General features: G+C 39.6%; 2 protein-coding genes across 2 annotated transcripts in view; both read right to left on the reverse strand.

Annotated features, from left to right (window-relative positions):
• Nucleotides 1–2,285, reverse strand: part of LOC145988408 (potassium channel subfamily K member 13-like) — a 107,223-nt gene extending 104,938 nt beyond the window's left edge. The window contains exon 1 of the mRNA XM_083123294.1: nucleotides 1,928–2,285. Within this exon, the coding sequence (XP_082979420.1) occupies nucleotides 1,928–2,285 (358 nt within the window). The remainder of the gene's footprint in view (nucleotides 1–1,927) is intronic.
• Nucleotides 2,286–5,908: 3,623 nt separating this feature from the next.
• LOC145991231 (coagulation factor IX-like) overlaps nucleotides 5,909–27,660 on the reverse strand; it is a 35,094-nt gene continuing 13,342 nt past the window's right edge. Inside the window, exons 4-7 of the mRNA XM_083127195.1 lie at nucleotides 26,761–26,975; nucleotides 14,634–14,827; nucleotides 8,426–8,483; nucleotides 5,909–6,299 (exon numbers count right to left, since the gene is read on the reverse strand). Coding sequence (XP_082983321.1) covers nucleotides 6,178–6,299; nucleotides 8,426–8,483; nucleotides 14,634–14,827; nucleotides 26,761–26,975 — 589 coding nt within the window. The 3' untranslated portion in view covers nucleotides 5,909–6,177. The remainder of the gene's footprint in view (nucleotides 6,300–8,425; nucleotides 8,484–14,633; nucleotides 14,828–26,760; nucleotides 26,976–27,660) is intronic.

Below are 27,660 nucleotides of genomic sequence, written 5' to 3' on the forward strand. Positions count from 1 at the left end.
GGGTTTATTATGCAAGAGAGTATGAATTTCTCTCCATGTAAGCTAGACACGATGTTTGGGAAATATGATTAATAAGTATTTACAAAATCCCATGTATTCCTTATGGGAAATCAACCTGAACTTCAAGTTACGGCTAATCAAATGGGAGTTTCGACTTTTCCTACTACCATGACATAGTTCAACGTGTCCTTTTTCCGTCCATGTACTTTTCTACATCATTGGATGTTTGATATTCCCGAGAGAAGGAATAAAAAAATGGTCCCATAAATGTAATGCATTTCGCCTTGCCTCATACGGCCATCCTGACAGTGTTGCCAAACCTAATGTGCATAAAAGAGCTACATTTCACCATTAATAGAGCTAAAGGTGACTTTCAAGGAGCTACTGCATAAAGTTCCTCCTAGGGTAATTGTAGGTGTCAGAGGGGTGGGGGTGCTGCTATTACCGTTAGCTTTAAGTGATGACAATTTATTCTTAGTTTTCACCGCCTAGATTTGGCGGCATCACCCATCTCAATAATCCAATGATGTTCATATGAAATCGAAAATAAAGGATTCCCGGATAATAATATTGTCATCTTCACCTTCGCCACAGCACTATATATACAGGGTGCTCGGAAATTCCCCTTATAAACTCCTAGGGCTAGTAGAGGGGACTGAGTAGACAATATTTGGAATAGGAACCCATGTCCGGAAACGTTCCGTTTCCGTGCTACAATCATGACAATGTGTTTGATGTGCCTGTGTTGGTATGCAACCAGGTAGGCAGTACATGACGTCAGAAGATCACCTGATGGCACGTGACGTCTGCAAATTGTTGCGTTCCACTGTCGACACAAGTGTTGATCATTGAATACAGTAGTACGTTTCTCTTTTGTTCCCTTGGCATTGTTACCAAATAAATTTGTTTGTATTATGGACTGAGTCACACGTCATTCACTTCTGTACCTTACGTAATACCTCATTTAACATGGTTGTAATAAATGATTACACTTTAGGTCATCAGGTGATCTTCTGACGTCATGTACTGCCTACCCGGTTGCATACCAACACAGGCACATCCGACACATTGTCACGGTTGTAGCACGGAAACGGTACGTTTCCTGAAATGGGTTCCTATTCCAAATATTGTCTACTCAGTCCCCTCTACTTGCCCTAGGAGTTTGTAAGGGGAATTTTCGAGCACCCTGTATAAAAATACCTGGGGAGGAAAAGGGAGTGAGTGACGCCGTCTATCACAGAATATCACGTCACGGCAAAATGTACACTCATGGCAAAGGTGGTCTTTATGGGCCGGAGGCAGTGGTGGTGACACCATGGTGGTCCAGAGGGCGGGTGCCACAGTTCACAGTCAAACGAGTACACGAAAGAGCCAGATCTGGCTCCAAAAGAGCGAAGTTGGCAACAGTGATCGGCAGTTGCCCCAGCGAGAAAGACCTAGGGGAAATTGTCCCTCCTCGCCTTAAGGGATGACAACAAGCTATTTTGGGGAGGGAAAATTGACGCGTGGAAGAGACAAATCTGCATAGTGAATATATTCCCCATCTGGTACGTGAACCTGTACTTCCTCTCCTTTGCTCGCTTTGCTCTTACCGTATGTGGCAACAACGCACTTCTACCCTTCCGCCTTGTTTTGTGGTCGCTATTACAATTCACTAACATTCAGACATTTTAATGCTAGATTGTACAGAGGTGAATACTCTGTCCCGGGAGTCTGTGCAGCAAGCAAACGAAAACAAGTTATCTGCGCAAGCAGTGGATCGAAAGGGAATAAGAATTGCATGGAGCTGCCAGCAGCTTGTAGCATTGCGCATTGCTTTGCTCCACCCACTCGCTTTCTTCCCTTTTCTACCGTTATGCGCGGCGTTGCTCCACAGACTCCTGGGACGTAGTATAGTTATGAAGAAACTGAGTAATCAAGGACTTACCTATCGTTGAAACTATTGTCCCAACAAAGTGGAAACTCCCGGGGAAGTCCCACCGTCTCCTCTTGTGAATTATCCCATCCGCGGTGGCATTCCCGTAGGCATACAGCAACTGGTGGACGTGCGGAAGGTCGACGCTTCCATTCTCCAGGAGGAGCTGGAACTCCTCGTATATCCTCCAGAATTCACTGGATCTTTGGAGCTCCGACTCTTCCTCCAGGTACTGGAATAGCACGGCACCGGCGAGCATGTACAACACCATCACAATCGCGAGCAGTACAAATCGCGCGTTGTCTTCCGTGAGGTGCAGAAGGGTGCAACAACCAGGAGAAGTGGGGGCCACGGAGCAGCCGCGACCCATGGCAATACTCTTTAGGTAGCCTTCACGTCAACTTAAAGGTCTTCCCTGGTTCCATGACACGATTCTTCTTCGGCAGTGTGCTTTTGCACTTGGGAAAGCGCAAGAGTTTCTTCATCACAGATCGCAGCGTACATCTTCAATGATCTGAACTCAAGGAGCGATTAGATATAAAGTACTCATCGCCAAGATGAATTTCACCTGCTTCCTATACTGTCACTTTCTAAAAGTGTAACTGCAACTTTTTAAACAACGTACAGACAGTTATCAGAAGAAGGGACAGAATGTAATCAGGTACTACCAAGGTGAGGAACCATAATGTACCTTTGTATACGTGTCAAAGATTGCCAACACTAAAATTGTAAAGTGCAGTTTATTTACTATGTTCCAAGAGCATTGTGTAATAAATTCTGGCAAGTGAAACATTGACTAAGTGATAGAATGTGAAGAAGAATCGAGGTAGGCGAAATGATTTAAGCGGAACTACTTTCCGTCGCGTAAGCAAGAAGAGAGAAACAATAAAATTAACTTGAAAGGAGTTCAACTTTCTTCCATCGATCTACAAAACCTCAATCAGAAAAACATTTCGGAACAGAACTTACTGGACTTGGAGAAAACCAAGTTTCGATGAATCAGCTTCAGCAAAGGAAATTGATGTGTGAAACTTCCTTTGGATTTGTTTTATCTTTGGGCACAACAACGATTATATCAAGAGTGATGGAGGAATTGTTTGATTTCTTCAGTTTAAGTAAATAGATGGATGTGCTTTAACAAGTACAGCTCATCGGAAAACATACACCAAGGAAAGAGAGTACAACTTCAGAATTGAGTGCGTTTCAAGAGAGTAGAAGTTTGTTGACAAGTGTACAGTGTAGTTTAAAGTCTCAGTCGATATCATCTTTCATTTTCAGAGCAGTGATAACTTGTATTTAGGAGCGAGCCTATACAAAACGAAACAGGATTCTTAAACATGCTTTTGATTCCTTTTAATTGAACAAATGCTTTTGAAGCTAGATGCCATGCGATTCTATTATAGTAATTATACTGTATAAATGCAGAAAAGGAGTAACGTGTAATTATGTGGGGACAATCTCAGTGATTTGATACTAGATTCCAAACACGGTTCACTTTTATTCTTCTTCTTGAAGACATTTCTTTCAAGTCACACTTCCCAGTAATCTTCATTCTTCCTTTCGTAATCACACACTTTAACACTGAAATCAAACTTCCGCAGCGAGTAACGCGAACCCTCGTCGAAACGTGTGAACGGAACGCGACCGAAGTTCCGACTGCAAAGCGGGCTTTTGCCGGTCACGCGAAGAAGCGGGAAAATGTTGGACGAGGTTTTTGCGCATGTGCCGAATGCCCTTGCATCCGCGTTGAAACTTAATCGAACTTTGCAAGAGACGTGTTTCCTGGGCTAGCCAATTTTCCACTCTTTTTCATCCTTCCCCCTTTTGTTAGATGATGGACCAATGTTGTCTCTCCCTCTCCCTCTCTCTCATATGCAACAGGGGATGGAAAAGAAGTCGGCCTAGCTCAGGCCCGTGCCCAGAATTTTTTTGAGGAAGGGTGGACCAAATCTGAAAATGTGGAACAAGGACAAGGGCCAAAATAGCTGTTGGCCTGATTGAGTTGGGTTAATTTACGTAACTTTTCTGCCACTTTTGGCTGATCGCGACGATGATGTGATGAACACTCACAAAGAACACCCATTCCCAGACCGGGGTTCGAACCCGGGACACCTGGCGTCGTAGCTTGCTATGGTGGTCGGCGAAGTATTAGATTGGACCAGCAATGCTGTGGTAGTATTGCAGCTAGAGCTAAATGTAGAATTGTAGAGTTGCAATATTATGACCCGAAGTAAAGGGAAACAATTCAACTTGTAGTTAGACAGCCCCCCTCCCTCCCGCCCTGACCCGACAATCAGCTACACTGTCGTTCATAGAGACGTTTTCGCAATACCACTGCAGTTCAAAAAAAAGTCGGGACAGTGATTAAAAACAATGGAGTGTCCCGATTATATTTACTTCTCGTTGCCTTGCATCAAAGGTTATAAAACTAAAAATACTCAATATTGCAGACTGCAGATATCTAGAGCCTGTCTCTCTCCACAACAAATCTATTCACTTAGGCAAGGACGAAATGGAAATTCGTGCCAAATCTGAAAGATAGTCGATGATATTTTCGTAGGTTTTTATAGGTAAATATTATATTATTTCATAGTTGGGGTAGCTTTAGTAATCCAGCTATGGCTTCAGTTACGTACAAATCTCGTAAGTAACGTTAAGTTACTTTTACATACACTGGAAAATTATTATATGAAGAACATGTGTTTAGCGGAAGGTTCGTAGAAAGGCCATAAAATGTTTCATCTGTGTAATCGTTGCACCAATGCCAAAACCACGAATGTGCTAAACCTTAATTTTTAGATGAAGGCATTTTAATGTTCGATTTCCTGGGGAAAACTAAATTTTACATTTGGATAAATGTTGTCATCGGTAAAATGTGTACCTTCTTATGTCTGTTTATTAGGTTATATAAGTTAGCGTGGGAATCTATCAACAAAAAGTAGTCAGAAACTTCACTGGGTGATAAAGTCAAAATTGACACAATCGTGGTTTTGGCTGGTTGATTTGGTGTTTTTAAGTCCACAGTGAGGCTAATCGGGACTGGACCTACAGTTTATAGTGGAATCCGAACCACTATGTGCCTCCACCAGGTATAGAACCCGGGACCCCTTGATTACAAGGCAACGACGCTGCCACTGCGCCATTGGGGAGGCTCGTGGTTTTCGCATTGGTGCGATTATATATATAGCTAATAATCACCAACATCCTCTTCGCGATTAACCTAAAGAGATACATAAGCGACAAAAGTTAATATACAAATGGAAATGCTTCATGCACGAAATAACAATCAATGCTGAATCGTAAAGAGGATGAACACTAAATGTAGTAAAGAAATGACACATGTACCACCAGCGACATGGCTAGGAACACCCGTTAAGGTAAAGGTAAAATGTTCCCCTGTGCATAGCACCACGCCATGAAGGCGTATAGGAGGTGTGGGGGTAACGCCCCACACTTTCTTGATCCGGTCGTGACTGGGGGTGATGTGATCAGCATCACGCCCCTGACCGCCTTTACCCCCCAGGGTTTCCCCCAGGTACCCATGTTATTCGACGCTGGGTGGGCGCCGGGGCCGCTTTCACCGTTAGAAAAGTTCCCGGATTTGAACCGGCCGGGGATCGAACCCGGGACCTTGAGCATGGTAGTCAGGCGCGTTACCGACTGAGCCACCGCGGCCACAGGAACACCCGTTTTAGCCTAAATATCCTTTTAAATAAATCCTCTTGAGCTAACAGCCAGGTCAGTTCGGGATAGGCTTCCGAACGTTTGAGAGCTAAAGTCACTCCAAGAATTGAAATGAAGATGAGAGAGACCTTAGCTCTCGAAAGCTCGGAAGCCTATTCGAAAATAACCTCGTCGTTTTCCCTTCACCGTAAGGAAAGCTTCAAGAAGTATTTTACATGAGAGGACGAAAAAAGTCTCCGAACGCTCATAACGAAATTTCTCGGCACGCTACTGCATGAAACTTATCCCACAATAAATGCAGAACTCATATAAAAATTTACCAATTTATTTTTTTTTAAAAAAAATAAGCAAAGAATGTTATCAATTCTGATCCAAGATGGTTGAAACAGTTTAAAATAAAGGATGTTGAAATCCAATATATATAATTTCATGCATTTTTTTTGTTTTCTGCACTATAATTCTCAATTGTAGACAGCTCTAATAAGTGGTATATAATACCGAAAATAAGAAATACAAAGGAAATGTACAGATCAAATTTCGAGTAATAACAATTGTAATTCCTCAATCGCGTCACAATTTCATGCATTACAATAGAATCCATCTTGAGTCTTTTCTAAAATCCACTGCAAGTAGTATGAAACGTTCGTATAAACTCCAGGATAGTCTGGATGTGCACAACTTTTACCCCAAGAAACAATACCTGTAAAATAAAGCGGGAACTTTTAAAATTTCTTATTTGGTAATATAATTAAATTAGTACCAAATTATGTGAACAGTTTTCACAGATTAAATTATGAAAAATTATTAAGTGCAAAAGTATTTAATAAGGTTTGTAGGGGAAAATTGTGTTCATAGTAGAGTCTCAATAATTCGATGTTCCGTTCAACAAAAACTTCATGGCGATGGAGGCGGCATTGCGTTAAGTGGAACAACAGGCAGAGGCAAACACCTACCGACAATCTGTTAGTCAGACGACGGCGTGACTTGCTGCTTGGTAACGATTCAGAAGACACTTAACAATTTCTTTAAAGTTCCAGAACAATATTGTTTACCTGTTGTTTTTTTTGTTGTTGTTTTTTTCCTAACGCCATTATAATAACTTTACTGAATTGTAACTTTGAAGTAAAGAGAGACCATATCTCAGAGTTGTGACACGTTCTCTATCGACTGCTCGAAGCAGGATCTACTGAACAGAGTGACAGTGAAATTGGCCAGAGTCCAGTATTGTAGCAAATTAAGTTTGAAATACAAAATCGGGAAATTTGATCTTTTCATTTTTATTTTAACAAATAATTAAGGACTGTGGAATATGGTCCGCTGAGGACCATAAATGACTGCTGAATCCTGCCCGGTAGGACCAAAAATATACGATGATCCGGACCGGTAGGATCCCTCTGGAATGGATTATATAACTATAGGGCTAAGTTCACCGCGATCTTCTTGGGAGTTACAAAGAAAACACAGGATACACATAACACTTATTACACTTCCCTGCACTCCTGCCTAAGGAAAACTGTTTTCACGAGGTTTGCAGCTGGTGTTACAATAACACGCCACTAATGAAACGTATCCACGTTAGGCTTACGGTATCCATAATTGTACGCGACGATTTCTGCCTGTTGCCCGAGTGGCTTCTCCACGAACACTGAAACTGCGGAGTGCAAAGATATGGCCGTAACAAGACACCGCGCTCAGAATGAATTAACCAATGGGAGTGCAGGTTTCTTAAGGCATTTGATATTAAACAATTGAAGCTATATCCAAATATAAAAATATATATAAAAAGAATAAACGTGGTTAGTTTTATAGATAAATCTCCAACAAACCTTGAAATTAGCAACCAACAATATTAACTATTTTACAACACTCAATTCCATGGGAAACCTGTTCCTTATAAACAATTCATTACACAGTTTAATCCCCTGTATGTTAATTTAATAAACTTATGGGCAATTTGTGCATAGTGAGAGCGGCCATACGACCGAGAATTCTAAACAAAATTAAAATTAGTAAAAACATAGAATAATGAAAGGAATCTAATCTAGAACAAATTAATAAACTGATAGAATTTATAGGAAACTCAATCTACACAAATTCTCCATCATATCACCACAGTCACTATACACGTTTTTAACCGGGGCTTTACTAAACTTGCCTGTTTCCCCGTGACAGTTGCCTCAAGACAAAGTATGCCCGTCTCGTCTTTGAGGCTCCGAACATGCCAGCCAATCAGCTTGAGACATTATGTCACACAATGTACCAACTTATATTGTGGGCAGAGGATTACAAAGTACAACGTTCATAAAAATATCGTGTATCCCATTTCTTACTATCCTTCGCCTCTTTCGATTTTCCCTAGGCTATTCCGTACAGTCAGATGTTGTTTTTCGTTGTTTGTTCGAGGTAGTCTACGACCCGTCCACCTCGAATTATTGGGACTCTACTGTATAAAAAAAATGACTTCATGACTTCCTTGGTAAGCTCTTATTCAGACAGAACAAGATTCAAATATGTTGCTGTATTCACCCGTACCAACAATAACAAATGAAAGTATTCCGCAATTTTGAACAATCTGTCTTTCGTTATTGTTGATTTTAAAATGAGATTTTCCAACTGAAATGGTTATTTTAAACTGTTCAGAAAAACTTCAATTAGTTTGATTTTAAATTTTAAATTTGCATATAAGAGCTACGTATAAAAATAATTTAAGTAACACTTATTATAAATAAAATGCCGTTCCAAGACAACTGCCACAATGCAGTTAAATCTTCATGTCCATTACAAATAGAAGATAATAATTCATAACTATTTACTATTGAGCCTTACCTATCTGCTCTTTTCTACCTTTGTCTACTTCTGCTACAACCGGGCCTCCGCTGTCACCCTGAAAAGATAAATCTGGTTTCAGAGGAGAATAGCAATATCATTTGTGGAAGACAGACTTTCAATTGTGGGGGTAAGGAGAAGGTAACTGATATGGCTTGTTGCATTTCTATTTGTTAATAATTATGTTTTGGTTCCTTTACATTGGTTCTCTTCAGTGGCGGCGATTAGGGGGGCGAGGGGGACAGTTGCCCCCCAGTTTTCGCCACTTTTGTCCCCTCACTATGCTAAATCTTATCTACGGAGAGAAATGTACTGTCTCCTCCCCCCAGTTTTGCACCTTGCCCCACCGGCCTTGGGAACCAATCACCGCCACTGGTCGTCAATCACGACGATAAGGGAGAATGACACACAAATACACTATTAGAATTAAAATATAACAGGCTGTCTGTTAATTTACAAAACAGCGGAACGTAACTCCTTTTCTGTGAGAGCAGGAGCATTCATGTTACCATTCCTTACATTTGATTACCTTATTTTTATTATTTAGCATCGCTTTTCTGTCACCTTTGGATAATCGTGACGACAAGGATGAGTGATGATAGGATGAAATTGAAGAAGAACACCCATGCCCAGGCCAGGATTCGAACAGGATCCCTGGAGTCGTAGCGTGCTGCTCTGTTATTGGAAGAATATTAAGTCGGCAATCGCTTGCAATATTGAACACAGACACAGATACTGGTAATATACTCGTAGTATGGCACTGAAGCATATAAGAAAGAGAAATTTTGAATATGTAATCGTGTACAAAAATAGATAATGACATTGAATCGAATTTCTGTTTTAAGTCCACTTTATGCACAAATAGGCTAATCGAGACTGAACCTACAGTTTAAAGTGAGATCCGAACCATCATGAGCCTCCACCAAGTACCGAAACAGGAGGGACCCCTTGATTACAAGGCGACGACGTTACCACTCTGCTATCTGGGAGGCCCAGAGATAATGATCTGTATGTCTGTATATTAACGGGTACATACCCCTCCCATGGGTTTAGGAAACATTGTGCTTAAATTATGAAACAAAATCTCAAATTGTTCAAAACACTACACTAACTACATTACTTAAAAATATTTTGAAAGTTCTATTAATATCACACACACAAAATAGTATTTTTTTTAAAAAAGAAAAGCATTAACAAAAATAAATTTAAACAAAACAAGATTGTTATGGTTTATATAATTGAGGATTATAAGTGGTAAACGTTGTAAGTGACAAAAGCGAAAGTGTTCGGAAATCGCATCGTTCCGCACATCAGCCTGTAAGAACGTGCACACTAGTGACCTCTTTACACGCCCTTTGAACTACTTATAGGGCTACAAGCCACGTTTACCACATTATAAAGCATGGCACATTTCACAGTTTCACGTGAAAAACGATGTTTGAATTATTGTGGAACTTACAGTGTTTACTAATTTTAGTCTTCAATTAATGTATGTGAAGCTAGTATTTATATCGAAATGTTTAAAAATAAAATGTTATTGGCTATAATTTAAAGTTGTTTATTAATAATAAGTAAATAGTAACAATTAAATTAGAACTTTAAATTTGTACCAGGCGCGTATATTCTAGGCTACCTAGGCTACCTAGGCTATCGCCGAAGCCCAGATTAAATACAGAAAATAATCGACTATCAAATGTGACTGATGCTTCACTCTCAAACAACGACCGCGGGAAAAAATGATAGTATAAAACCCTCGACTCCTGTGCACCGTACTCCCGCGAGGAGAGGAGGGGGAGAGTGGACTATGCTTCCTTATGGCCCGAGCTGAACGGAAGAAAAGGCTGCGCGGGGATTTTTCGTCCAAGGTTTGTTTTCCTTGTGCTCGCTCTATACATGGGGATGGACTCCTTTCCTTTAAAACTACCACCAGACTTCAGCGGTTAAATTCTTCCCCGACCAGCGCCTGGAGGTGGTCGGTGACGTATTTGTAGTGGCTTCTTAGACAGGGAACTCTTCGTTTTACAACGGCGGTAAAACCTTACAGCGATGCCAATTCGCTAACCAGCATGGGATTTTTCCCAGGTAAGGGAAATTTTGAAACTAAACTACTATTACAGGAATGGGAAAAGAGTGGCTGGTATGTGATAGGGAATTTGTCCTATAGGCCAAAACAACACTGTCCCATCAAACACATGCAGAACTCGCAGGCCGCTGACCTTCAACCAACCACGCTTTATGATGTTTTCAACCCCTCTGCTGCTTTGTTTATGACTGGCTGGGGTACACTGACTGGCCGGAGATGACAAAGGGCATTTTGCGAATGGAAATCGCGTTGAAGGAAATATAAGAAAATTAGGTTTCTTACTGTGTGGATTTTCTTAAGTGTATTGAGTGTGTGAATTACGTATATATGTTTTGAACGATCTGTGCTGCGTCGTGTAGTGAACGAAAATGTATGACATAATTAACGAACTATTGCCGAAACAATTTACTCTGCTTTTGCATGAGGATAAACTTCAAATCGTGAAGATATGCAGGCCTCTGGCATCGCAAAGAAGAGAAGAATGGATTTGATTTGTTATTTTGCGTTGCTCTTCTGCCACTTTAGCTAATCGCGACGATGAGAATGAGTGACGATACGATGAAATTCATGAAGGGTCATTCACAAAGAATACCCATGTCCATGCCTGGATTTGAGCCCGGGATCCCTGGCGTCATAGTGTGCCAAGAGAAGAATGGAGTTCCTGTTCAAATTAAATATTCAAGGTAAGAAGTTTATTATACACGTATATTTTATTCTCGCACGTAGGCCTACATAAATATTTCACAACATGGGCCTCTATATTTTATAAATAACCATGAAATATTTGAAATATTTTCCTTATTGTTTTTATATTAATGAAACAGTGATATTTTTATAATTATTAGTAAATTGTAATGTACAGTGAGTGTAAAAAGTGTTTGGACACTGCTGTAGTTACGTTAATAATGGATCATCTTGGCGTTGTGGATGATGGTAGGTGAGCGGGATAAAATTGCAATGGTTCTGCATCAAATTCTTTCTTTCTTGGCACAACAACGAAATAAAAATATCAAAACATAAACCATCGATGAACAATTATAACAAAAAATCCACAAATTATGGGCACAGAAAGTCTTTGGACACTTAGTAAAAAAAACATTTAAAAGGACCTCTGTGAAACACGATCAATAAACCTGGACTGCCATACACGTACCATTACACATGACCTATTCAACCTCTGGGCTCACAACTGTCAGTTCGGAAGTCTCAGTACTGGCAGTAGCTCCGCCTCATTGAACACGATAGTGCAACATGGGTCCCGGAAGGAGAGAGTTCACCGTTTGTGAACGTCGGCAAGTTATCCGGCTACACAACCAGTACAAATCGTTAAGGGAAATATCACGCTTGTCCGGAATTGCTAAATCAACAGTGCACGTGATCATAGATCGCTGCTTTGGCGAAAGAAAAACAGTAGAAAATAAGCCGAGGCGTGGACGACCAACAGTGCTTTCTGTGCAAGACGAACGGTTTATTTTGCGAACTATCGAAAAGGACCCCAATACTAGTAGTCCGACGTTGGCTGCAAGCCTTCAAGACCGAGGTAAGCAAGTTTTCTCCAGTACAGTTCGTAACGTATGCCGACGAAATGCCTGCCATGGACGCGTGGCAAGGAAGAAATTTTGGGTTAGTGCAATAAACAGAAAGAAACGCCTCGAATTTGCCCTACGCCACCGCAATTACGATGCAGACTTCTGGAACAAGGTCATTTTTTCGGACGAAAGCAAATTCAACTTATTTGGGTCGGATGGTAGGCATATGATATGGCGGCAAAGAAATACAGAGTTGGAGCCGTGAAACTTAATCCCAACTGTGAAACACGGTAGTGCTTCGCTCTTAGTATGCGGTTGTATGAGTGCTGCCGGGATCGGCAAGTTGCATTTCGTAGAGGGGATGATGGATCAGTACATGTACATTGATATATTGAAGAATAATTTGAGCGCTAGTGCAGCTCAAATGAACTTGGATAATGATTACTTGTTTCAAAAGGACAACGATCCTAAGCATACCGCTCTTAATACAAAATGTGTGGCTGTTATATAACAAGCCAAAACAACTTCACACCCTCCTCAATCCCCAGATCTGAACCCCATAGAAAATTTATGGAGTGTATTAGAGAAACAGATAAGAAAAATAAACATATCCAACAAATCCGACCTAAAATTAGTATTGCAGGAAGAATGGAACGCCATTTCACCTCAGATTACTGCAGATCTGGTGAAATCTGTACCAGACAGGCTCCAGGCAGTGATTCGTGCCGAAGGAAATCCAACAAAATATTAAATGCTTGTATTTTTTGCAGAAAATATGGACAAGAATGGCAAGTGTCCAAAGACTTTTTGTGTTCAAAATAAATTATATTTTCGTTATTATTGTTTATAGATGGTTTCTTTCTTATATTTTGTATTTTCCTGTTGTATCAGATAAACAAGTATATGAGGTAGAATAATGTGGTTTTCATTCCACTCGCCTACCTGCACCCACAACCCTGAGCAGATCCCCTGTTTACGTACCATCAATGGTGTCCAAACACTTTTTACACTCCCTTTATGTATTTTAATCGAAATGTCACATCACCTTAAAATCCAAGAAATTGAACGAAAAGGAGCCTCCCATTTCAACAATATGATAAAAAGAGATAGCCCAGGTTTTAAACCCAGCATACGCCACTGATTTGTACCGCCCTTGGGCTTCAATAACTTGAACCCCACTCATTACTGCTGTATATGTAAGGCATGATGATATGACTTGCAATAGTGTGCGCCATAAATATAGTATTCAAAGCTGAATCATTAAAATTACATTAATTACGGTAAATTATATAATAGCCGTTAATACTTTGAAAACGGACGTGGTCATTCGTTTACGGCTGTTGGATCACAGCGGAAAATAACGGTCTTATCCCTTCATTTCTCCAGTGAACTTTACAATGTAGATGAAGGAACAAAGCATCAAGGACTCATTTGTGCAGATTGTGTTAAGCTCAGAACTTTGCAACTCAAACTGTGTATGGCCACCTAAGTTACAGAAAAAAGTCCATTAATATTCCTTTGTTAAAGTTACTTGGGTTTATTCCGAATATTGTGCGCAAGATGAACTAGGTTAGACTTAATACGTATAAGCATGCAACACCACTCAGACAACATTAGACATGATTACACGCGCACAAATTAAGTTGTCAAATAGGAATAATTGGATCAGATAAGCACAGGCATCTTTGTAAGTGCTGCGCTAAAGGTTAGGCAAGTTCTATAATATTCTCCTATAATGCGTGACGAATTTAGATGATTCATGATTCTGCATTCCATTGCACTTCTCGAATACCCACATCTAACAATTCTTCATTTTCCCATTTAACTAAGAGGTTAAGTTAGCTGTGAAGTCATGGGTACGTAAGCAACCTGAAGAATTTTACCAAACTCGATTTGAAGATTGGGTTCGACGATGGTGTAAATGTATTGAAAGTAGACTATGTTTAACAATAGTTTCATGAAGGTGTTACTTTATTCTGATCATTATTAAAATTGTGGTAGCGCAGAAATCATACTTTTTGATTACCCTTTGTATATTTGAAAAACTAGTTTATAGTAAAGGAAAGTACACCATATGTTTCTCCATTATTGTAAAATTATTTTCTTCACTTATGGGCTATTTCACTTAACGAATTCCTCTATCTTCCCCAACCTCCCCAAAATATCACACCGATCGGATAACTGTCTGGAAATTGACATGGAGCTTTATGACATGAGTTTAGCTCTATGGCAGATGTTGCCTGCCCACTGGGAACTCCAGTTGGAGAGACAGCTGGGTAAGTCTTTAATTGTAATAGCCCCTTTGCGATTCTATGCATTAGAAATATTAGTCTTTGGTCATTAAGTGCATCTATACTACGTCCCAGGAGTATATGGAGCAACGTCGTGCATAACGGTAGAGAGGAGAAGATAGCGAGTATACGAAGCAAAGCAGTTCTGCCCTCTCCTTCCATTCCGTTACCCTCTCACGCGTCCATTGGTCGAGCCCTCTCGAGCCACTACTTGGGCGGAGGACTTGTTTTTGTTCGCTTGCTCCGCAGACGCCTGGGACGGAGTATAGTTTTATTTTCTTGAAGTTAAAAATTAAGTTTCTTACTGTGCAGGCGTCTATTCCTTCCCGATTGGCGCAGAAGTTGTCCTCGTCTATTTCGGAGGGCGAATAGCGAGATTCCTTCAGGCACTCGTCCCTAGTCAGTATGTCCACTTCGGCTGCCCTTAGCAAGCTGGAGAAAACGCCGTATTCTGCCATCTTTCCCCATCCGGCGATCTGGCCGTAAGGTACTGCCTCCCCTAAAATATAGAAAATACCTTGAATTAATAGTACGCCGCGCGGTCTGACGAAAGTAAGCCCAGTGTCGCCGAGGCTTTGAGCGGGAAATTTGAATTCGTATACATAATAGAGAAAAATCGTAATAACTCTGGCACTATGGGACCAATCTACTTCGGATAACTTTTGTTTTGCAGGCAATACATCGGTGCATGCAACCATGTAAAATTTGGATGCCCCAACCGCGAGGGGTTACGGGCGGGGGCTGCATCCCCCGAATTTCAATGAAAAAAACATAAAAATGTGGAATTGCCCCCTCTTCTCCAGCTACTTTGGGGAGAAAACCGGAACTTTTGTTTTTTTTTTTCAAAGAATGGACCTTCCGCAACAGAATGAAACTTGATTCATGTTCGTGGGTGCAATACAATTTGAATAATAAAGCAAAACGTAAAACTCTAGCGAATTTTAGCCAATTTGCATATTATTCATAAAATTGTTATAACTGACACTACGGAACCAATCTACTTCGGATAACTTTTGTTTTGCAGGCAGAACATCAGTGCATGCCCCAACCGTGGGGGGCTTACGGGCGGGGCTGCATCCCCCGAATTTCAATGAAAAAAATCATAAAAATGTGGAGTTTGCCCCCTCTTCTCCAGCTACTTTGGTGAGAAAACCCGAACTTTTGCTTATTTTCGTTCGCACTTGCATCTTGTGTAGCTACTGTGAATCTATTTCTTCCCTGTTGACTCGGCTCTTTTTGGAAATATGTCCGGAAGGAAATCGATGAGCTGTTATATGATACGAACTTTTTATGGTGAGGCCTTTGTTAGTCCTAACAGAGGAGGGAAGGGAGCCTTTGCAATCGTTTGTTTTGTCTATACTTCTGGATAGACGCACGCTTTAGACTCATGCTTCTGGCCTCTGGCTATCGTCAAGCTTCATTGCATTTCTAACATAGAGACGACAGAAAGCTCACACCGCCAAACCTCATCCAATCCCCTCTCTCCTTGCCCTACCCCCCCCCCCCGCCACTACTTCAGCTGGATCACCAGGTCTAAACAAAAAGAAGAATGTGTGCCTTATCAGTAAAGCCCGGATTTCTATGTAATTACATATTCCTTTATATGTACAAGCGTGGAATTAAAATATATTGACGAATTACGTCAGTAGAGATGTCACAGTGAAGTTTTATATTACATATTTTTACATATTTTACTAAATGTTACATATTCCTAAGATATGAAATATGCTTTACATAAAACAGTCCTTAAGAGGAAAATCCAATGAACTTTTGGCTTACTAGTTAAAAAAGTATCTTCTCACTTCCTCTCCCCATTTCCAGGTCTAAAAAAATATAGTAACTTAAAAGTGCGATTTGCCTTCGTTGTACGTACATAGCAGTTCGTTGATTCGCCACATCGTAACAATTACATCAAGATTCGACAGTGTTTCAGTTTCCAGTTTGTAACATGGAGCGGCAAGCAACACACAGCGAACGAAGAGAACCAACAATGGAAGGCGGCAAGTACAACGCTGAGAGGCACTTACCTTTCATCCGTACATTGTTGTGGTCGTTTTGATTTTTGCAGCTGGCGGCGACAAATCTTGAATGAAGTATTGTTAACTCAACCGTAGAATTTCGTATATATATTTCGTCGCCTTTTCATTTTAACCATTGGAGTTTTAAGAAGAGCTTGCCTCAGTATTTAAACAGTGTTTTAGCTGTAGAAAGCTGGAATGGCTCCGCCTACCTCCTCGTTATCTCAAAAGTTGCGATCTTGGATAGCAGTCGATGATGCATTTACTACGGATGGTAAAGTTATTTGTTGTCGAGTGTGCGATAAAAAAGTTGGTTGCACTATGAAGTCTCAATTAGATCAACATGTTCGCACTTCACTTCATGTGAAAAACAAACAACTACGGAGTGAAAAGAAGCAAGTTTTACTAACCCAGATGCAAGAGGATTCTTCATTCAGTGTGTTTTACAAGGAAATGTGCGAAGCAATGATTGCAGCAAACATCCCTTGGTATAAAATTCAAGTACCGAAGTTCCGGGATTTTCTGGAAAAATATTGTGGCCGTAAACTTCCTGACGAGTCAAAGAAACTTTAGAATCAATTAGGGCAGAAGTAGACAGTTCCTATGTGTGGATTTCCATCGACGAAACAACTGATGCTTTGGGACGGTATGTAAGTAATTTCATTGTTGTAACGCTAATTTCTGATTCTCCATCTACACCACATCTCATTGCATGCAAAGTTCTAGAGCGTACTAATCATTCCACCATAGCACGATTTGTGAATGACAGTCTTAAATTGTTGTATCCGGATGGCGTACAAGAAGAGAGAGTTATTCTCATGTTCACAGACAGTGCGTCATACATGTTAAAAGCTGCTACGGCACTTAAAGTGTTTTATCCTAACTTGATCCACTTTACTTGCTTGGCACATGCTCTCCAACGCATTGCTGAGGAGGTGAGAGGCAATTTCCCGGAAGTCAACCAACTTATTTCTTCCACGAAAAAGGTGTTGTTTTTTTTTCTGAAGGCACCACAACGTGTGCAAGTTTACAAGGAACAATTGCCAGGTGTACCACTTCCTCCGGAACCTATTCTTACTAGATGGGGCACTTGGATCCGGGCAAGTAAGTTTTACAACGAACATTTTGAAGAAGTGAAATCTGTGCTTGACTCATTTTCGGCGGACTCAGCTGTATCGGTACGCACTGCTCAAAATCTCTTCAAGGACACCAAACTTGCTTGCGATATGGCATACATAAACAGCAATTTTGGTTGGATTGATACAAGCATAAAGAAACTTGAAACTGTTGGGCTTCCTCTCCTGGAAGCCATGGATATATATGAGGATGCAAGAAGGAAACTGTCTGCTGTTGGAGAAGATGTGGGAGAGAAAGCTCGAAGAAAATTTGACGCAGTGACTGAAAGAAACCCAGGTTACGTCAGCTTATTTACAGTGAGCCGCATTCTCAATGGTGAAACAGTTAACCCTCCCAATGATATTTCTCCAGACCACATTCACCTCCTGAAGTACGCTCCGGTTACTTCTTGTGACGTGGAGAGAAGTTTCTCTGCGTACAAGAACATATTATCTGATCGGCTACAAATATTTACTTCTGAACATTTGGAAATGTACCTGGTAACATATTGTAAGTTAAATAATTAAATACAGTGCCTGCCCCAGGATCAAAGGTAACCTGAATTTTTGTAAGTGCTTTTTGAGTGAAAAATTTGGCCAACGAAAATTTACTACTGAACATTTTGAATGGTACCTGGTGACATTGTATATTAAATATTGAATATATTCAAATTGTGGTTAATATTTTTGCTCTATAAGAACATAAAAAATACTTAATGTAAGCATTGTAATATTGTAACTTCAATTTTTGTAAGTCTTTTTGAAATAAACATATCCCTTTGTGAGGAAAAAATGTAACAAAAATAGGAAGTAACGTTTGGAATAAATATTTATAGTACATATTTCATTATGAATTTACATATTTTTTACATATTTCAGACATTTTTATTACATATTTATGTACATATTTTAGGGGTTGATATTACATAAAAATCCGGGCTTTACTTATCAGTACTAAATCACAGCGTTGGAAGCTTGGAGGAAAACAGCATCGTAAATACCAAGCATTTATTGTGTCTGTCAACTGAAGAGCGAACACGTGTTTGGGTGAGCCCAAACACGTGACATATTCCGAGAAAGGAGGGGGGGGTGGGATTTGGAATGTTCGTAAACACGATTGAAAAACATGTTCCCGAACGAACTGTCAGTGTTTCAACCTCAATATACAGTACAAATATAAGTGTGGCAAACCCTCGATAATTGTATCTAAAGCTGTTTGTAACATATGTGTTACAGCGGCTACAAGGGACATACTTTTTTTGTAACATATGTGTTACGGCGGCGAACTAAGGGTTAAGAAAATTGCTGTAACGAAAGGAAGATAGAATAGTTAGTAGTTTACTCGCAGACCCACATAGAGTTCTCCTTGGATCAGGTGATACGCACCCACTTATTGTATCATTTTAAGTGTTTAATATGTTAAATGTCTATGATGACGTAATTTGTTTTGTTCAATTGGGTAGTCTGTTATGGTTATGGACTAACCTTAAAACATTTGATTGTGGGTTGTTAGGAGAGAGATATTATGAATGTTGCGGGATAATGGAAGTGATTTTGGAAATGTGAATGTGTTAATTTGTGTAGTCAAGAACAATTATGATCTTAATACAATTTTGTTTGTAATAAGGAGTTTAATTGCGAGTGCAAATGTAATATATTAACATTAACTGACATCTAAATATAATTTTTGTGTGCGAGAGTTAGTAAGGTTTACGTAAACATATCCTTATATGATTTCCCACAACCTGAGGGCTTCATAGTAGGCTGATAAGTCTCATGCTCGCCGTCGAGGAATAAAAGTAAGTAGATCCATTGAGAATAAACTGGGAAACGTAACACAGGTTCGTCTTTAACACAATAACGCATCCAAGGAACATTGCAGTTAACGGGATTAGGTTTCCTACATGGTAAGGAAGTTTGACCCCAATGTGTGGATTAACGGGTGGAAAATGCCGGGGTTTCCCCTCCCCCCCAATCAAACATTTTATCTCCGGTAAAAGTAAATTATTTTCATCCCTGCCAGGGATGTTTCTATCCCCCCCTCAAAGAATGGAACTGAAAGCATATACCATTTCATAACTACGTAACGATTACTGAAACTCAAAAATCATTCATGCACATTAATGGTCCAGTCCAGTCACTAAAGATTTTCATGCCCAAAAGTAAGCAGCCTTGTCGATTAAAGGAAGACACCATATTTCAACTGACCAACATCACCGAACAAGTATTATAGTGTTCCCAAGAAACTTGTAAGTAGGTTAAATGGAAATTAAATTTGGACCTGGAAATAGAAATATGGTCAAGTTTTCGGTGTTACTAGTTGCATACCTCTTTTTGTGAACGAGTTGGGGTTTTCTTAGAATGTAAATATACTGTTTCTAAATTAGTTTTGTTTACTGACTGGTAGGTAACATATGCAAAATTTTAAATCCAACAAAAAATCTACTTCCCAGAATGAAATCACAAGCATGCCAATGAATGGGCATTTCCTCCAAAGCAAAAAGCTTAATTCGTACACTTATCAGTGTTGAAGCTCGAAAGACGGTGAAATTAGAACATTTAGAATAAGAAACAAGGCATGCAAGCACAGCACAGCACAGCACGGCATTACGACGCCAGAATTCTCTGTGAATCTCTTCATCAATTTCATCATACCATCACTCATCCTCATCTTCGCGATTAGCCAAAAGTGGCAGAAAAAGGAAGAAAAATAAATCAATCCAGCATTCAAGCACAGTTCTAAGATATCGTAAAATTTTCAATGTTCTAACGTTATCAGTCTACTAATTAACAAATATGGGACTTCGTGAGTGCATGTTGGCACGTCTCTGTGATGTGGTTATAATGAGAAGTAAGTAAGTCTGTAGCTGTTTGGAATATTAAATACACTGATTTACATTTTATGCCTATTCTACAGCATCCGTGGCGGCGATTAGGGGCTGAGGGGGGCAGTTGCCCTCCCACTTTTTGCAACTTTTGCTCCTGCACTATGCTAAACCTTACCTAAAAAGGGAAAGTAAACTGTCCTTGCCCCCCCCCCCCCGTTTTGGCACCTTGGCCACCCCAGTTTTCGAACCCAATCGCCGCCACTGTACAGCATTGAAACATATAACAATAAGATGACCAGACGTCGTCCCGTATTAGCCCAGATAGTCCCTTTTTTTGACTCTCTGTCCAGATTTTTTTAAAACGTAAAACGGGACGCCAAAATGTCCCTCTTTGTGACAGGAACTATTCGGCATAAAATTATTGCAATAATACACCTTCTCTACTATTACAATGCACTGTGACAAATGTCCATTAATGAGGTGAACTTTAATCTCACTGTATAAACTTTTACAAAATGAAATCAAGGATGTACTGAAGAAGATCCATTCATCTGCAAAGTGCGTATGTAAGCTATTTAACACAGTATTTATATCTTAATTTAATATAGTTGTAAAACGTAAGTATTTATGAAGAACCAGTTTTTATATGAAAATGTGTACATTTTGCTGTCCCGTTTTGTCCCGTAAGACGTGAAAATCTACACAAAAGCAAGGCACCGTAATATCTTAAAAATGTTATTGGAATATTGGCTGTAAAAAGTTGTTGTTCGAGAGGGAAACGACTAATGCTTGAGGAAATCAATGAGTAATTGTGTGATTTCCAATATGTTTACTTTTGTGGTTAGTGTTAACAATAATAAATGCGTATTTAAATCCAACGAATCAGTATATATTACACATGATTATAACTATCCATGGAGAAGTTTAAATTGCCCAGTGATTACTGGACAAAGTACCGACTACTTAATGAGCAACCCTACATGTGAATATTATTGCTGCAATACAAAAATGCTCTGTGCAGAGATAAAAAATATTGTAGGATTATTGGAAGGCGCGAAAGACTGACTGAAAACAATTTATTTTTATTTCACCACTAGTCTGACTTCTTTCGAACGTTATTTAAGGATATAAGACACAAACTTATGCAATAGTTTCTAATGTAGGTATCTTTTTACGATTTTGATTTCGCTATGATTGTGGAGATATATTTGCAGGTAAGATATTTATATGTACATTGAATATAACGAAAGGTAATTCGCGTTTGAGCAAAAAACACGTCACGTTTGACCGGTCGATCATGATCAACATTCCTTTAATTTGTGATACGAATGACGAGTTCATTACTGAAATTTCCGGCAATTTTTACTCTAGAGGTATGGTTCAATTAATTTCGGATTGGGAACTTTATAATTCTGGTCACATCCGTCTGCATTGATTTTTGTTTGTTTTTTGCATCTGAATATGTTTTATTTGATAAACAAAATCGCACACAGTGTTTCACTTAGACGCGAAAATTTTTATTGTATCGATATTCAATTAATTATGGATTAAAACATTCAAAGTTATTGGTAAATAGAACATTGAAAACATATATTGCAGTAGCTACTGTAGGAACATACTTAGAATGTCTTGTCCCAATCGTACATAGGCGTACATACAAATGCATCTTCGCTTCCTCAATTCCAACTCTTCGTCGCGAATAGCAAAAAGTGGCAGAGAAGCGACGTAAAGTTGTTACGTGCCTAGATGGACGAAATACATTGTAAATAGTTGAAAGTGTTAATGGAAGATGGCAGCACAAGCGGCTGAATGTAAATTATGTTATTAAACGAGTGAGGGAAGATAGAATTTATTATAGAATAAATGTAAGTTTTAATAATGAATGAATAACAATTAAATTGATAAGAGGAGATAAAATTGAACATTTAGAAAGAGATAAAACCAAAAAGATTGCCATAGCAGTCACATACGAGTCGAATCACAATTTAAGGATGTGAAACTGCAGTTCTCAAACTGGGTCTTTACCTTCTAACAGGAAAGAGTCCTGTTAGGAATTTTGGTTGTTTTCCCACGGTGGCGCCATCTATGCGGGCTACCCCAAGCACTTCGGTTGCGCATCATAGCAAGTTGCACCGGATCCTCGACTCTCCCCTGGTGGATGAATAGATAGTTGGTGGCGCAGTTATCATATACAGCGACCAAAAGTGGGGGGCAAAATAGATAACTCCATGCCGAAGGTGAGAGAAAAATGTGTCCATTGGATATATCAAATTCGATATATCAAGGTCTTCTACAGGAAAACCCGAAGGATCCGAGATGTGGTTCGAATAACGGAGAGGACGCATGGGTTCTGTTGTTTTTATAGTTTTGGATGTTTTACATGCATTTGAACTTGCTGAAACTGAAACTGGCATTAGTTTTCTCACATCACGCAAGAATTTTTTACAATTCACGACTTTTATATGTGGGTTGTGGTATGCACGTTTCAGTGCAATTGAAGTGATTGTCACTAGATGTCACTGGTACGTTTCAAAATTATTCAACAAATAATAAAGACGAACAAGCTTTAAATACAGAGAAGTTTTGTTTTATTTAAATTAATTAATATGTTTCTTGCCTAAATGATGAAAATAATACTATGTAAAACATTGATATATCATTTGAAATTAATTTTATATGTAACTCTCAAAAGTCCTAATTTGCATGGTGTGGCCATGGCATCTCGTGGTTGTCTGAATAGCCCAGATATGTTTTTCTACATCTGCGGTGAATTTGTTCCCCGAGTATAGAGACAGGAAATTACAGATTTTGTAAGAAGAGCATATTACGCATACTTTAAAATGAAACTAGGAGATCAAGATAAATCGTGGGCCCCACACAAGGTATGTAGATCATGTGTGGAATCTTTACAAAACTGGAGCACGGGAAAGCGGCCATTTATGCCATTTGCAATACCTATGGTGTGCAGGGAGCCTCAGGATCACAGCAATGATTGTTACTTCTGTTCCTGTGAAATTGTAGGTCGAAATATTAGAAACAAGAAGAGGATAGTGTATCCCAATATTCCCTCTGCAATGAGACCTGTGTTGCACGGTCCAGACTTGCCTGTACCGACACCTCCATCAAGTCTTGAGTGTGTAAGTGATCCTGGTTCACTAAGTGATTCAGTGGAAGGAAGTGAAATGGAAGATGACATTTATGAACCCCCCTCACGGATCTCGTGACCCTATACCGTTCACTCAAAGCGAACTCAATTATTTAGATAGCGACCTAAATTTATCTAAAGAATCAGCTGAGCTTCTTTGTTCCAGACTTAACGAAACGAACTTGCTGGCTCGTGGAACAACATTTTCCTGGTACAGACACCGAGAAAAAGAGTTTGTGCCTTATTTCTCGAAACAAGATTCTCTCGTGTTTTGTTGTGATGTGTCCGGTTTGCTGACTAAGATAAATTTTCCTTGCCTTTGAACTGATTGGAGGCTATTCATTGACTCGAATAAAACAAGTTTAAAATTTGTTCTGTTACATAATGGAATATGTAATATTGCTCATTCTGTGTCACTAAAAGAAACCTACAGCAATATGCAACTTGTTCTTAATAAAATTAAATATGAGGACCATGGTTGGTTTTTGTGTGGTGATCTTAAAGTTTTGAGCATTTTACTTGGACTACAAGAAAAGAATGACCAATACGGAAAACGTTGAACCCGGGTTCAAAGAACATCGTACAACAACATTTAGTCAGTCCTGAGAAAGTTGTACTTCCTCCTCTTCATATCAAGTTAGGGCTAATTAATCAATTTGTGAAGGCACTTAACAAGGAAGGACAATGTTTCCAGTTCATATGCAACAAATTTCCATTACTGTCGTACGGCAAAGTGAAAGAAGGTGTTTTTGTTGGACCAGACATTAGGAAATTAATGAATGATAAAGACTTCAAGGAAACAATGACTGTAGCTGAAAGAGATGCTTGGATAGCATTTAAAAGTGTAGTGTTGAACTTCTTGGGGAACCACAAAAGTCCTGATTACAGAGAAGTTGTTGAGAATATGTTACATAAATTTCAAGAGCTGGGTTGCAACATGAATCTCAAATTACATTTTTTTTGCATTCACACCTTGATAACTTTCCACAAAATCTCGGTGAATTAAGTGAGGAACAAGGCGAACGGTTCCATCAGGACATGAGGGATATGGAGAAAAGGTATCAAGGACATTGGAGTGTTAGCATGATGGCTGACTACTGTTGGGCATTGTACAGAGAAACACCAGAAGAAAATCACAAGAAAGTTAGGAAAGCTTACAGATGAAAGCGTGCTAAACAGAACTGAAAAATATGTATTGTGTGATGATTTTCTTGTGTGTATATTATATACTGCTACATGTCGTTTTCTATATTATATGGGTCCTTTGTGTCTGTCTATATTCATTCTAAAATGAACATGTTGATGCCTTTAGTGTGATAAGCTACTTATTCTGATTGAAGAAAAGAAAAATTATAATAAAACAGTATGCAATATTGGACAAAGCCCAAATTTTGAAATTTGATTTGTAAGAAAACCTTGCGTGATAGAGAAAAACGAATTTCATATTCGTGATCAGCATGGCACAAATAATAAAGTTCACCTATTAAACAAAAAACAACATTAAATTGAATTTAATTTGCGGCCCTGTGTAATCTAAGGCGTTCCTAGCAGATTATGAATAATAAAGGAAGATATCCATGTATTCTGTGAAGAAAAAGATATCTCTGCACCTGTAAATAGAGGGAGGATTACTGCGGAGAAACATAGTCCATGTGAAGAAGAAGATATCCCTGTATCTGTAAAGAAGATATTCATAGTCCATGTGAAGAAGAAGATATCCAAGTATCTGTAAAGAATATATCATTGTATTCTGTGAAGAAGAAGATATTCCTATACCTGTAAATAGAGGGAGGATTACTGCGGAGAAGCATAGTCCATGTGAAGAAGGAGATATCCCTGTATCTGTAAAGGAGATAGCCATAGTCTGTGTGAAGAAGAAGATATCCCAGTACCTGTAAATAGAGAGAGGATTACTGCGGAGAAGCATAGTCCATGTGAAGAAGAAGATATCCCTGTATCTGTAAAGAAGATATCCATAGTCCATGTGAAGGATTCCATTAAAAGGAAGTTAATGATCTCAGAATAAATTATGTTGATTTTATCTTAATCGTAAACGGATCTGTATATATAGGGTTTCCTTTCTATCTTAAGTTAACTTGCCCTGAGGTATCTCATTGCTCTACTATTGTCCTTAGCTGGACAGGTTGTAACAAAATTAGACCAAATGCATAGAAGATGGAATAAGTAGAAAGAAGGAGGAACTGATAGCACGTTCCTTTATTTCTCCCTATGTTAATTGCAACGTTGGAGATGAATAATGATTGGATTACATTTATTACTGAACAAGCGTGAAGAAAAATATAATGTCTTAATTAATCAAACCAAGGGTTCCTTTCGTTGAAGCGTAATATGCTAACTACAATCGGTCCTAGGAGTCTGTAGTGCAAGGTCGTGCATAATTGTAGAAAAGGGGAAAAAGCGATGGGTGTAGGAGCAAAGTATTGTGGGCTTATACAAAAGGCTGGTAGCTGCAGTCGCGTTCCAATCCATACTTTTTGATGCAACCCTCTTTCCCTTACATGTTCATTGGGCGAGCCCTCTCGACTCACTATACTCTGTTCCGGGTATCTCTGGAGCAAGCGAACGAAAACAAGTATCTGCGCAAGTAGTAACGCGAGACGGCTCCTCCAATGAATACAGAAGAGGGAATGTGATTGCGTCGAGGGGGAAGCGACTGAAGTTACCAGCCTTCGAAACAGCGTGTACTGCTTCGCTCTGCCTAATCGATTTCCCTCCCCTTTCTCTGCCGCTATGCGCGGCCTTGCTCCAGAGATAGTCGGGACAGAGTATACTTGCGAAGAGATTTGTTTTCGTTCGCTTGCTCCACAGATTCCTGGGACAAAGTACACTTCGTTACGTTCGTACCATTCCATCACCTAAGGCAGAACTCAGCTACATTCAAAGTTCCGTGCACACAGGTAGGTGCAAGTCTTGTAAAACATTACAGGAATTAAGAGCACAATACTTACATACATTAGAATACTAGGAAGAACATATCGACCATTTTAACGAATAAGAAATTTGTAACTATACTCCATGAGGCCTTAGAAAGATCGCTTCGCGGGTTTGCAGCAGACGACAATATAGGGGTGCGTCTGCGAGAACCAATCAGGTCCGCGAATGAGCGAGCCTAGTTGCCACAGCTAGCTCGCTGCATCCTTCTGGAAGGGTGAGTGACCTCTGCCTCTTGCTACCTCGGCTTGTTTGTTCGGCTGAGGAGCAGACGACACGAGAGTATCGGCAATAGTGTACGAGCGACGTCTGCTGCTAGCCTGCGAAACGCTCTTTCTAAGGCCTCCTGCAGTATAAGTAAAAGATAATATTACCTTTTCGAGGTAAGCAAACTGGCAAAATATTTTCGTTAAAACTAACTTCTGACGCTAACTTTATGAGCGCGATGTCGTGGGAATCGTGGCTGGTTCCATTGATGTAAGTCTCGTGAATGATGATATCCGATATTGGCCTCCTAACCACTTCAGGTCCAAACTCGTATTCGTTGTGGGCTCCTAGAATGATTTCTGCGGTCGTTCTATCTCGAAGTCTGAAACCAGAAAGAGAAAGGAACATTGTTACTACTGCTACTATTTCAGAGGTTTCAATTAAATGAAATTTGATGGATGAGCAACTCGGGAGTAAAACTTCACAAGCCGCGAAAAGTGTGGAACCGAGACGAACTAAAGAGAAAGTTTGTACATGTGGCTTATCGGTTACTAAGTTGTTCCCGTATGTTTCTGCCAATTACCGGCTACTGAATGATCTTTCACTATTGTGCAGCAACAACTGGATCCAATGGATCATATTGAGTTACCAACTTCCCCCACAATTCATTGCGCGAAAGCACACCCGCTGCCATGATTCCGGCAAATCTTTCGGAGCGTGTTGAAAACACGTTTGATAAGTACTGCGCTCAAATCTTTCGTGGCAGTGATTCAAGATACAAATATAAGGATTATATGCCAAATGCAATCTTTCACATTTTACTAAGACTCGTAACAATGACAAGAGTATCTAAAAATATCCTATTTGCTACAAAACAACGTTGTATAAAGCTACGTAACACACGAAACAAATACAGGACTCTGGAGCCTGTTTCTCATGGAATCAATCGGGCCTACCCGATAGTGCAGTGGATAACGCTATCCCCTTGTAATTGAAGGATCCAAAATTCGATTCCCAGTGGAGGGAATTAAGAAACAACTTAAAAGTGAATTAAAAACAAACTTTGT

Source organism: Lepisma saccharinum, chromosome 1 (genome assembly GCF_977018435.1).
Source record: "Lepisma saccharinum chromosome 1, izLepSacc3.1, whole genome shotgun sequence".
Lineage (NCBI taxonomy): Eukaryota > Metazoa > Arthropoda > Insecta > Zygentoma > Lepismatidae > Lepisma > Lepisma saccharinum.